Source organism: Populus nigra, chromosome 8 (assembly GCF_951802175.1).
Source record: "Populus nigra chromosome 8, ddPopNigr1.1, whole genome shotgun sequence".
In the NCBI taxonomy this organism is placed as follows: Eukaryota; Viridiplantae; Streptophyta; class Magnoliopsida; order Malpighiales; family Salicaceae; genus Populus; species Populus nigra.
Genome location: NC_084859.1, coordinates 13,378,504 through 13,391,351, shown reverse-complemented (window position 1 = coordinate 13,391,351; position 12,848 = coordinate 13,378,504). Strand labels below are relative to the sequence as shown.

At 33.6% G+C, this 12,848-nt stretch overlaps 1 protein-coding gene across 2 annotated transcripts; it reads right to left on the bottom strand.

Annotated features, from left to right (window-relative positions):
- Positions 1–5,696: 5,696 nt before the first annotated feature.
- On the bottom strand, positions 5,697–6,778 carry LOC133701102 (heat shock 22 kDa protein, mitochondrial-like). Of its 2 annotated transcripts, none has more exons than XM_062124901.1 (2): positions 6,442–6,778; positions 5,697–6,249 (listed from the first exon to the last, which is right to left on the bottom strand). In XM_062124901.1, the coding sequence occupies exons 1-2, from the start codon at positions 6,668–6,670 to the stop codon at positions 5,837–5,839; spliced, it is 642 nt and encodes a 213-aa protein (XP_061980885.1). In that variant the 5' UTR covers positions 6,671–6,778; the 3' UTR covers positions 5,697–5,836. The 2 variants fall into 2 exon arrangements, with proteins under 2 accessions (XP_061980885.1, XP_061980886.1); XM_062124902.1 differs by having other exon boundaries at positions 6,445–6,777.
- Between the last annotated feature and the right edge of the window lie 6,070 nt (positions 6,779–12,848).

Here is a 12,848-nt window from a genome sequence, read left to right as displayed (position 1 = left end):
CAAATTGCGTTGAAAATTGGCAAGGTAGATGGTCCAATTTGCAAGGTTAATAATAAAAATGTTAGCAGCTGAAACTTAGCATCCAGCCCATCCTAGAATCACCTCATGGATAATATCAGTGTTCATTTAGGAAAGCGTTTTAACTGGAATTTTTTGGTTTTTTTATTGTTTTAACTTATTAATATCAAAAATAATTTTTTTTAAAAAATATATATATATATAATAAAACACACTTAAAAAAACAATAACTATAATTATTCTAAAAAAAACCCCTCAACTGTCGTAATCAACGTGGAGTGTAGTTTCTTGAAGTATGACTTTAGCTGAGGACCACGTAGGTGCACTCACTTTTTCTTCGCTCCTGATGAGCTGTTTACCCAACACATGACTTTGCTCCTTGACAAAATTTGCAAGGACAACGGGAACTAAGGGACTTTACACTTAGTTCACCCGATTCCTGATAAGAGGGACTGGAAGAATTAGAACCCAAAAATACTAACACTGTAATAACTATCGAGGGGGGAAAGAAACACAGTGAGAGAATTGGACGAATGTAACCCTTTATTATTTTGCAAAAAAACCCTGGTTTTGAAAAGTGTGGTAAGTGTTGTGTTTTAAAATGTTTTTTATTCGAAAATGTATTAAATTAGTATTTTTTTAATTTTAAAAAAATTATTTTCGATACTAACATATAAAAATAATTTTAAAACATGAAAAAACTAATTTTGAATAAAGAAATTCAAATCTTTAAAAAAAAATCTGAGTTCCGTTCACAGAAATTACCAGAGTATAAGATTGAATATTTGATTTATTTTATATTTTTCGAATACAGGATTTGGCATCCTATGAAAATGACATGTTTTACGAGGTCCCACCAAATCCAGACTTTTCCGGCCCCCATCAGCTCGGGTCCAGAATCCTCACCTTGTAGCTGAGAAGGGCAAAATAGCCAAGCTGCATAAACTCGCGATACTGCTCTCGCAATCTCAGCAGGGTTATTCTTGTACTTCCACAAGCCAGCATAATTTATCACTAAGAAGCGGCGGGAGCGCATATTCGCATATCCGGAGGGAATTATTCCTCAGCTGCAGGTGTCACGAGTGGGAGTCCGGACATTCTGACGTGGCAAGATTAATGGGCCCATGATGATGCGGTGGACGTGGATGACCGACACTAACCTGTTTCAGAATTTGAGAGAGAACTTGGAAACTTCCTTTTCTGGCTTTTGGCGATGGTGATGGGGGGCTGCCTTGCTTCTTGTTTTGCTTGTATTGTATTTCTTTGAATTTTGTGTTGGAGGGTATTATGCTTGTAGCTTCTGGTCACGATTGAAGGGCAATCCTCTTCAAAAAAAAAAAAAAATTAAATTAAAATATATCAAAACCATATAAAAATATCTCAAGATCTTGATGTGAAAATTATTTTAAAAAATAGATTAAAATACAAAAATAAATACTCCCTAAATCTAATTCATCATTGTTTTATGAAACTTCTTCATATTTTATAAACCCTTGAGAAGAAGTGGAGCCTGTGAACTTTTTAGATTGCAGCTTGAGAATGTATGTGGAATTTGAATTTTATTTTTTTACCAAGAAATCTCGGATTTACTTTTATTTTAATGGTTTGACATTCTTATATAGAATCCATCCAATGTCATTAAAAAAATTATATTGTTTTCAGAAAAAAAAAACATTTTAAATCCCATTTCCAAACCTTTGTAATGACGTGTCCTCGTAGTACGTGCCTTCTGTTTCAACTGAAGGTTGATTTATTAGGCAAGTGTTATGGGAATTTTGGAACTAAATTTCACGCCGCCAGTTGAGTTTTAGGGTTTTGTTAATTTAGTCCTGATAGAAAGCAAAAAAGCCGTGATTCAGAGGAGGAAACACACGTGAAATGGCGGCGGTGATCAAGAACATGCTGGCTGGATGGCTGCAAAGTTGTAACTGCCAATGAAGTATGTTATTGCCTCGCTATTTATCTCATTCTGAAGAAAAAAAAATATTTTTTCATTCTAGAGAAAAGGAGAAAGTTATGTTAATTATGTGGTGGATTGATCTTATGATGTTTTACAAGGTAAGAACTGAGGAGACAAGATGAAGTAAGAAATATATATAGATAGAACACTTTGTAGTGGTGATGTAAAAAGCAGAGTGTTTGTGAATAAGATATGATCAAATATATATTTTAATCTTAACATGTATTATTATAAAACTTAAATATTTTTAAAAATCAAAATTAAACTCCACCTTTAAAGTGGCAGTGCTCCAGCCTTTTAATTTGCCGTCGAAGATCAATGAAAGAACCAAATGCCTTTGCCATTCAACTTCGGTGGACGTTTTTTTTTTTTTTCCTTTCTTAATTTTAATCTGGGCTGACTGCTGAGGTATTTAAGATGGGATTCACGTCTGGCGTCTGTATATATACTAGACAGGGGAGGGTTCTTGCATGTAAAAGGCAAATAATTGGTTGCTTTTTTTATTTTTATTTTTAAAAAGATTCCGATTTATCCACTCTGGGATCTGAACCTTGGAGAGAAAGGCCAGCGTCGTGTCACGAAGCGCCTACCTATGAAAAAGGAAACAAAGAAAAGGCATGGCTTGTCATTTTCGCAGCACACAGGATGAGGCATTTTGTTTTTAATTACCATGCGAGGAAGGCTAGTAAACATCGGGCCATGTACAAGCAGTTCCTCTCTAGAAACAACTCAGGCACGCAAACGAATTAAGATCTTTGGTACTTTTATGTTTTAAAAGTATTTTTTAAAAATTTTATTTTTATAACACAGTCTCAAGGAGGAAGGAGATGTTGGAACTCTTTTTTTCCCCGCCAAAGGATAAGAGACCATGGATCATGGGCTGCAACTGGATTTCAAACCTTCTACATTTGTGAGAAACTCTCCTTTTGTTTGTAAGTATTTCCATTCGGAACGTGAAGAAATCTTGGAGTTTCTCTCCAAGCATTATGGATGATTTTTCATGATGGTGTGATCAATTGAGAGCACTATGAATGATGATGGTTTGGGGTATTTTTTTCTATTTTCATACTTTAATAAAGAGGAATTCATTCACTGAGTTTTCTCGTGATTGAATTTGTTTCTCTCCTCGGTGTCGATGCCCTCCGATTTCAACCGTGGTAAGGACAGCTAAAGCCAGAGCCAAATGCTCTCTAGCTTACTACATGATGTTCTAATGGTAAACAGTAACAAAAGCGAGGCTTTTGCTTTCAATTTCCTGGCACCACATATGGGGGTAGCGGTGCTAGTGACATTAAATTCGATTTTCAATTTGCAATCAGGCCACTGCTCCTATTGGCAGCTACAAGTTTTCATTCTTGCCATGGATTTATGCCAATCAAATTCTGTGATTGACGGCCCTTTTTAACAGAGATTAAAAAAAAAGTGGCCCACCAGTCTTCACGGTGATAGCAGATCTAATACCGGATAAAGAAAACGAAAGTCGTGTGCGAGTTACTTTTACTGGCCGGCGAGCCCAAATATTTTGACGTCTCGGGTGACGATTACCCAAGTTGTCTTGTTGTCTCAACAGTAGCTCGTGGACAAGATGCTTGAGCTAAGATTAATGGCAAATAGTGGTCCAGCATCTACATCCACTGTTCATACTTTCGGAGAAGGTAAGATTTTTGTTACCGATTATTTTTCTTTATATATATATATAGAGAGAGAGACTGGTAATAAATTCATTCAAAATAATTTATACTGACCTCTCCTCAAATTCAAACTTAATTAAGAAGATCATAAAGGAAGAAGACTCACTTTCTATCCACATCACGTCGGCTCACGTTGTGGGACATGAAGGGTTGCCCTTCAATTGATGATTGGTGGAGACGTCGGTGTCCACCATTAGTTCTGGTGCCTGGCTTTGTTATTATTGGACAGGCCGGTGAATATTAGCAATGAAAAAACCATTGGCAAGAAAGTAGGCGGCCTGCTTTACATAGAGTGCGGTGCAGACTTGGAAAAACATGGTGGTTTTTGTATTATGAACATTGGCTAGAAGTGTGGTGTCCACATTGTATAAAAATATGTATTTAAAGAGAGAGTATCACAGTAAAATATAGAAGATTTTGTGTGCGTGTAGAAGATGAGCAACGCCGTATTCTGACTTCTTTACAAACCAGTAAAATATTGATGAGTAAATCCGATAAAAAAAAATTTAATTAAAAAAGAGATGGAAAGGGAAAACAAAGTTGAAGAATGAGAGCAAAACTCGATATAAAAATAGATAAAATGATGATGAATAAAATTATAAAATAAATATTAATTAAAAAATGGATAAAATTGCAAAACAAATGTTAATTAAAAAATAAAAAAAAGAGCAATTCAAATAATAAGAATCAGATCTAATATAAAAATCAAATTAAATCAAATATTAAAGGATGAAACTAAAAATAAAAAATAAAAAATAAAATAAAAAAACAACGATGACCAAATTTAATATAAAAACCAAATCAAATTAAATTCAAGGGTTGGAATTGAAAATAAAAAAATAACAACTAAAAGAACGAGGAAAAAATTTAATATAAAAATAAAATAAAACTTAATTTAAGAGGATGAAATTGAAAATAAAAATTAATCAAAAAAGGATTTAAAACAATCAAATAGTAATAAAAAGTTGACAAATATAACTCAAATAAAAATAAAATGGGAGGACATATTTCATTTTTTGCCTAGTCGGTGCGCGTCCCGATGCCATGAGTGAGAAAAGAGGGGGAATATAAAACCCGAGCACTGCCAAACTACCGAGAACCATAATATACGCGCCAACTTAATAACGCGTCGCCGCTCATCGAAGTTGGTTGAATGTGATGACCCTTCTCTACACGTAAACATGTTTTTTTCAGACGGGTGATGCATTTTTTTATATTATTTTTATATCTCTAAAATGACCAAACTAACCCTCATTCACATTTTATACAATGAAAAAACCAGGATAAAAAGTCTAAAAAACCCTTAGATGGTTGTCTATTAAATTTTGTATATAAAAGTAAGTAATTACATTATTTATAAAAAATGAATCGATGGAAAAACCCTTCAATGCAAGTTATTTTTTGGTTTCAAAAGTATTATAGTATTTTCCCTATTTGTTTTTGGACAGACTAATATGATAAAAAAAAAAATCAACAATGACCATTGTATTCTTATAAAAGAACCATTCCATCCCCAAAACCAAAACTCTTTTTTTTTTTTTTTTTGTTAAGGAGCAAAATAACCACTGTTACATTGAAATAGCCAGGCCTATATAAAGTTTCTATTAATATGTTTTGTCTTTTTAGATAATGATGAGAAGACCAGGGCAGCTCTTGTCCTGCTTGATCTCCTATTGCAAAGGCACCAGGCTCACTCTTAATCCTGTCAGTGCCCAGACATGCTTTGGGCCCACCCAGTGCATAGTTTATTATCATCTTATTAGATCCATATGTGAAATGGGCCTAGTCAGGGAGCATATACTCCAGGCCATCAACACTTTTTTTTTCATTTATTTTTGAAGAAGAAGAGTCTCGATTACCTGCCCCACTCTGCTTGAAATGCCTACTCCGCCTGATTATTTCAAGCAAGAATACTGTAAAATAATTAAATAATTAAATTAAGATAATTATTTAACATGCGATCAAAAATTTATTAACCAAAAAAGAAATTACAGGCAAGATTTGAGTAAAGCAGAGAAACTGAAGAGTTTAGACTAAAACGGAACTATCATTGATATAAAAAACAACAGCAGCATCCAAATTAGTTCAAACCATTGGCAACCAAATTTCACAACTCTGTATGCTTGCTCACTCGAAACATTACCACTCACAAAGACTCCCCTGCAACCTACTCAACCTTAACATGGAGAACATTAGCCCTCTCCTCTTCTTTCACCTTAGGCACCACAACCTTTAGAACCCCATTTTTCATCTCGGCTTTTATTTCATCAGTTTTGTACATTTTCTCGGGCAAATCAATCCTGCTGCTGTACCTCCTCGCATTCTCTTCATCTTCCGATTCCTTTGCTCCTTCCCCTTTAATTACTAGACTGTTCTGCTCCACGGAGACCTTGACATCCTCCTTGCCAAGACCAGGCATATCAATTCGGAGATTGAGAGCATCATCGGTCTCCCGCGCATCCCATCCACGGCGGAGTCCACCAGCACGGGGGGCAGAGATGAGTGGGTTTTCCATGAATTGGTCCATCATGTTAAGGACCTGGGACAAACTCCTCGTCGGTGAAAATGGATCAAACACGTCTGCAATGTCAAATTGAAACATAAATTGTTAATTACTGGAACCCATGGTTCAAACCCTCTGTTTCCGCTTAACAGATTATTAATATCAAGCCAACAAATGAATTTAGAGGGAATAACGTTATTATAAATATGAAATTTAGAGGCACATGCAGAACTGGTATCAAATCTGCTAGAGAGGAACGAAAAGACAACTACCAGAGAGAAAGTCATCACGGCTGCGTGCAAGAGAGCGATGGGAGGGGCGATCATCACTCCCACGGCCGCTTTCATGATCATCGTCATAGTCTCTGAGGGCATTGGTGTTGAAAAGGCGAGAAGAAGAAGGACAGGTGGCTACCGGGCGGAGAAAGGAGCGGAGAGAAGAGCTGCTAGGGATGATGCTAGAGGAGACTAGTCTCTTGAGAGCCAGGGAGGAAGCCATTGATGGTTTGATGTTGAACTTGGGAAGCAAGACAGGGAGATTTTTAGTATTTGTATTGTTTTGTTTTGCTAGCTTCTGATTTTAACCTGATGAAGAGGGAAGGGTGAGGCGTGGATTTTATATGGATGGTGGAAGGTGCTAGAAAGAAAGTTCGGGAGAAAAATTCTGTTATTGTGGATGATTCTGGAAGGAACGCGGACACGAATCTCCTCCTTCTCCTTTACTATTATTACTGCTATTATTATTATTATACTCCCTGACTTGTTGTTCAAGATATATGGACCAAATGATCAAATATGAAAACAGAAGGACTTGTTTGTTTTTCAATAAAATATTTTACCTTGATCTTAATTATAATAAAAAACCATAGTTATTAAACTCCAACCGATTTGAGAGGTTAACTTGGTGGTTGGACCGGTTCGGCAAGGTGAAATATCAATATGAGTAAAATCCTGATCAACCTGTGACCCGGACGATCCAACAAAATTGATAGAGTTCTTTTTTTTTCAAAATGTATTTTTTCTTCTAGTCAGAGATTTTTTTTTTAATTGATTATTAATCCTTTTTAAAGTTCATTATATAAATATCAGAAGCATGCTTTATTTTTTTAATGTGAGATTTAAAACCCTTTAGTATATATATTATATGTTCACAAGAAAAAATTATATTTTTTCAATGTAGAATAAAAAACCTTTTTAGTTTAAATACTTCAACAGGCTGCGTTGTTTCTTGAAAAGTGGTTTCCGGAAAATCGCTTTCCAAACTTTCCCGTGTTTGTTTGCTATTAGGAAAGTTGGTCAATGAAAACACTTTTCGGTCAACGGAAAACACTTTCCAGTTAAAGGAAAATTTGGCTTGGTTTCCAGGAAAGTGTTTTCCTTTTATTTTGGGTGAAAAACACTTTTTGGAAGTTATGAAAAATTTAGAAATATCATATTATTTGCTGATTATATCAAATTTGGTCCTTAAACTTTTGATTGCTATACACATTTTATTTTGAATATTTGTTTTTCAATTTTATCTTTTAGAATTTAATTTTTATATTAACTTTGGTCCTCATTTTTATAATTGTTATTTGCTTTTCCCCTATCATTTTTTAATTGAAATTTTTTATCTATCAAATTTGGTCCTCATTCTTTTGATTACTACTTATTTTATTTGAAATCATTTATGAAATGTTAATTATTATTATTTTAATTTTTCCATCTTTCAATTTTTTTGTTTTTTAGATTTAATCTCTATTATTTTGATTATTATTTATTTTATTTTAGATAATTTATGAAATTATATTTTTTTTGAATTTCATTGTCATTCAACTTTTTAATTTGTAAGATTTGTTCCTCATTATTTTAATAAATTTGAGAAAAATAAAACATTATTAAGTTATTTTCCAGCTTATTTTTCATGACATAACCAAATATTGAAAAATATTTTCCAATTTATTTTCCATTACACTACCAAACATCGAAAAATAATTCACTTTCCTGGAATTCACTTTCCAAAAAGAAACTACTTTCCAGCCAACAAACAGGGCAATGATAATATAATATCTTTTCAATATAAGATAAAAAAACATTTTGAAATAATTTTTTTAAACTACATTATTTACAACAAGTATAATCTATATTCACATGAATTGTTTCTTAATTTTTTCAAATGAAATATTAAAATTTCAAATATTTTTTTAAAAAATTTCAGGTTGAATCGGGCTGACCCGGTTTGATCCATATCAACCCATGTACCCCGAGACTCGGCTTCTTAGCTGGGTCAATCCCTGAATCGAATTTGATATATATATATATATATATAACCTCACTCTTGTTTTATGCATTTTATTTTTCATTTTAAAAACTTATTACAAGGTATATTTCTTAAAGTACCCATTATCACAATACAAGATAATTTGTTAAATATTTTTGTAAAATAAACTGTCTTGACATGTGCTCGTTCAACATTGCAGTTTAACTCTTATATATATATTAAAAGAACTCTAAAACATGCGGGGAAAACACTGTGCTTTCCCCTCACGAAACAATTTTCTTTGTTGGTTAAAGTGCGGGTAAAGCATCGTGCTTTCCCAGCGAACAATTTTCTTTGTTGGTTAACGTGCGGGGAAAGCAATGTGCTTTCCCATCGAATAATTTTATTTGTTAGTTATTATTATATTATTAAAAGAACTGTAACTAGCAATAGCTTGGAAAGTATTTGACTTACAAAAGCAACATCATCATATTTGTGTATTGAATGCTTTGAAAATTTACACTGCTTTTTCTTTGTTTTTTTGCAATCGAGTCTTTTCTTCTTATTTGCAGTAGGAAAGACTTTTACTTGCACATGTGAGATGATGGTGCATTAAATGCTTTGACAATTTACCACTGTCTTTTTTTTTCTTACACTCTTCGTTGCCTTTAGCTCTGGTTTTGTTTTTCCAGCAACTTCTCTAATTGATGTGTGTTCGTTCTTTCTCTTTTAATTATTATGGTTTTTGTGGCTTCTTAATTTTATTTTATTTTAACTCACAAGATGTTTGGCCTCTTTCCAATTGTTTTGAAGGGTTTGCTTCTTCCATTGCATTTAAAAGAACACTCAGTTTCCAGCAGCTTTTTGGTTGACTCCCAGTGATTAGAATTCCCATGTTATTTCATTGCTCTTTGTCTTTCTTTTCAGCTGCTCTTTTTAATGTTGTTTTTTTCGGTGCACATGGGTTGTTAATTTAGTTACTGGTGATCGAAATTGCCTATATATTTCATTGCTCTTTGGTTTTCTTTTCATCCGGTGTTCTTAAAGTTAGTTTTTTTCTTCTTCTTCCTGGTTTTAATGGACTCTTCATATGTTTTGCAAGGTTATCTTTTTTCCATTACACCCTAGACAACATTGGATTTTGCTTGAGCCATTTTGGTTTAGTCTGTAAATAATCTACACTGCTAGGTTTGTTTTTCACTTTTGTCAAGTTCTTTTACTTTACAGACAAAATAAAATGCAAAGTTTCAAGAATTAGTATGTAAGCATCCAGCTACGCCTATATGCTGCTAGATTTTGCAGAATTGGCCTGTGAACTTAAAGTCTCGGGATTCTTAGAAAATATGTAGATAATTAACCATGATTACGAGACTCAGTCTGGCCTGCCCCTGTATGTTAACATGGTGACTATTGACTCATGACCACGTCTGGCAGATGAAAAACCTTTTTTTTTACCAAAACGAAGATGTTTTAAGTTTTTTCCAAGGAAAAAAAAGAGAGACAAAGGTTAGGTTAATCCGAAGTGTTTTTTATATATATCGCGCGAACATGCCGCAAGATATTTTTGTTTTGTTCCTATTTCATGCCTCTCCATGTAAACTTATTTTTCAATGCTATATTCAAGGTTGTCAAAAATATTTTTTTGACACGACACGAAACATATAATATAAACTCGAATCCTAAATTCGAATCGTAAAATCACAAGTAAAATATTTTAACTAAAATCGTAAAATCATTTTTGACAACCTTGATTACAGGCAAGAGTGTAACATTTCAATTTTTTATAAGAATTCAGCAGATTATCTGTTGACAAAAACAATTCTAGACAAATACCGAGACCATACTTTGCCGGAAACAGAAGGAATATTTGAGAAAGTCTAAATGGAAAACCATGCAGAATAGATTCATACAATCCAAGAAACAAAATAAAACATTAACTAGGATAATTAAGACTTCAACCAAAAAGCAGAGACACAACCGACATCCAAACCCTGGGAAAAAAGCACACAAAACGCATAAGAAAGGAAATAATCTCACAGCCCAGTATTTCTACAGATAAAAAAAATACACCAAGCAAGGTATCTTTAATTTACCACAAACATCTAAAACAAACTTAGAAAAAAACTGGCATGGAAAAGCCTAGAAATAAGAAAAACAAACCAATGAAATTAAAAAGAAGAACGAAACTTAACTACCAACAACCCAACTAAGTCAGAAGAGAGATTAGGCAACCATTAACCTAACAACTTGGTCAGAATCGAACTCAGCATCAAATCTCAACATTCTTCAAGAAGCTCCTTTGCCTCATTCACTCAGTAAATTGGCATAGATGTAAATCTAGAGCAGAGCAAATTTGCATACAAGGCTTTCCTGATTCTGATTCTACTGCTTCTCTTTTTTCCAAATCTCAACATTCTTATGAAAGCTATGTCTACATATTAAAAAAAAAATTCATTTTCACTTAAATTCCTTCACTATTAGTTACATCTTTCTTAACAATTAAAGAAACTCTAGAAAATGGCCAGACTTTTCTATATAGTCGAACATAAAACCACAAGAATTAATCAAATATTATTAGATTACATCTTATTTCTAATGAATTAACTACAAATAAACCAATTAAGTACCCTCTTCGTTAACAAACCCTCTAGAAATATTTATGAGCTGGTAGTATATCGTATAATAAGATCAAGATCAAGATTTAAGGCTGCTTGAAAACACAACCCCTTTTGAGATCCATTTCTTGGTCTTTGTATGAAGAGAAAAGATAAGGGGGGCTAGTGTATGGCTTATACAGCAGAGGAATTTCATTCCGGGAACCCATCTATAAGACGGTTATGGGTATAGACAGACATACTTTAAAGACCATTCCTTCACCACTTCAAATAATAGACAGAGACGAGATGTATGATTGAAATCACGTTTATGAAAGCAAATTATTCACATACCAGACGAGACAGAAAAAACACATACCAGATTAGAGACAGAAAAAACAAGCAAATCTTCATCTCGCCAAGAACGCTTCGGATCTCGATAGCAAGCAAAACCAACTGAGAGAGTGGAGACTGGAGACAGCGCTGCTGGTGAGTGGAGACTGGAGAGTGGAACAGAATCAACCGATTTCTTAATTTGATTTTTTTTTATTCACGTAGGGTGTCCGGGCCAGCTTGCGCGCACAACGACTATTCCCCACGGCCCACTGGACATCCTGCAAGCCCAGGGGTAGGTTAGGCACCGCGGGGGTGATAGGCGTGCATATAGAGGGTCGAACCCGGGACGGGGACGGAACAAGTCACACGGTTGACCACAGCAGCTAGGCTCTCAAGTGTCTTAATCTGCTGAGTGCTGGCGATTTAAGGAAAAGGGAAAGGGAAGGGTGGAGTGTCGGGTGGGGGAGTGGTCGGGGGGGACTGGGAAATGGGAACTCGTGGCTGCATGGGAAAGGGCCAAAGGAAAGTGCTGAGTCAGCACATGCACATCAACTCTAAGTCTCTAACTCTTTCAAATTTCAAGTGAAATCGCGATTTCAGTACGTATTTAATGTTTTTTACGAGTTTATCCAATTTTATGCGAGTTTGATCGGGTTTAACTAATTTTATTGGTTTTTAAATTTTAACCCTGATTTTATATGTTTTACATGTTTTGACTCGTAAAATCACATGATTTTACAAGTTAAAACACATTTTTAACAACCATGGCTATATTTTACCAGTTTTAATTTTACATCCCTGCACTTTTCCTTATAAACTCTTAACATTTCTTATAACATCTTAACATATTAGCTTTGTTGTTTATATTTGATGTGAGATGATGTTGGTTCTACACCAGTAATTCCAAAGAAGCAACGCCTCTCCATTTCATCACCTGAAAAGATTTGTATCTACAATATCATTTAGTTTTCTGTATTGCTCAACCATCTCTTTGTTTTACAAAAATTAATTCAATCACAATCAACTATATCATTATCATTTTCTAATTGCCTTTCTTTTTTTTATGAACTTATATACTCAATAACAATTACATCTTTATTTCTTATTTATCTTCAAAAATATTTGATGCTTATTGCATTATGAATAATTTATAACTTACAGTTATACTTAATTTTTTGCTGTAGAAAAAAAACTAACATTTAGTTAATCAATACTTTCTTATCCAACATTGCAAGCTAATTGTACATTAAAAAACATAAAATATTTAGCTGTAAACACTTTTATTTTACTTGAATTTAACTCTTTTTACTTAATTTTTATAATAATTTTTATAATTTAACTTTATGAATATTATGTTTTTACTGTAAAATATTTCTGATTATCTTATATAATTAGAACCATATTTTACTTAAAATGCCCGCAACATCGCGGGTATCAAAGCTGGTATATATCAAAATCTGTATTTTTTAGTTGTTGTTTTTCTTAATATTTTTAGATTTAAATGTGCT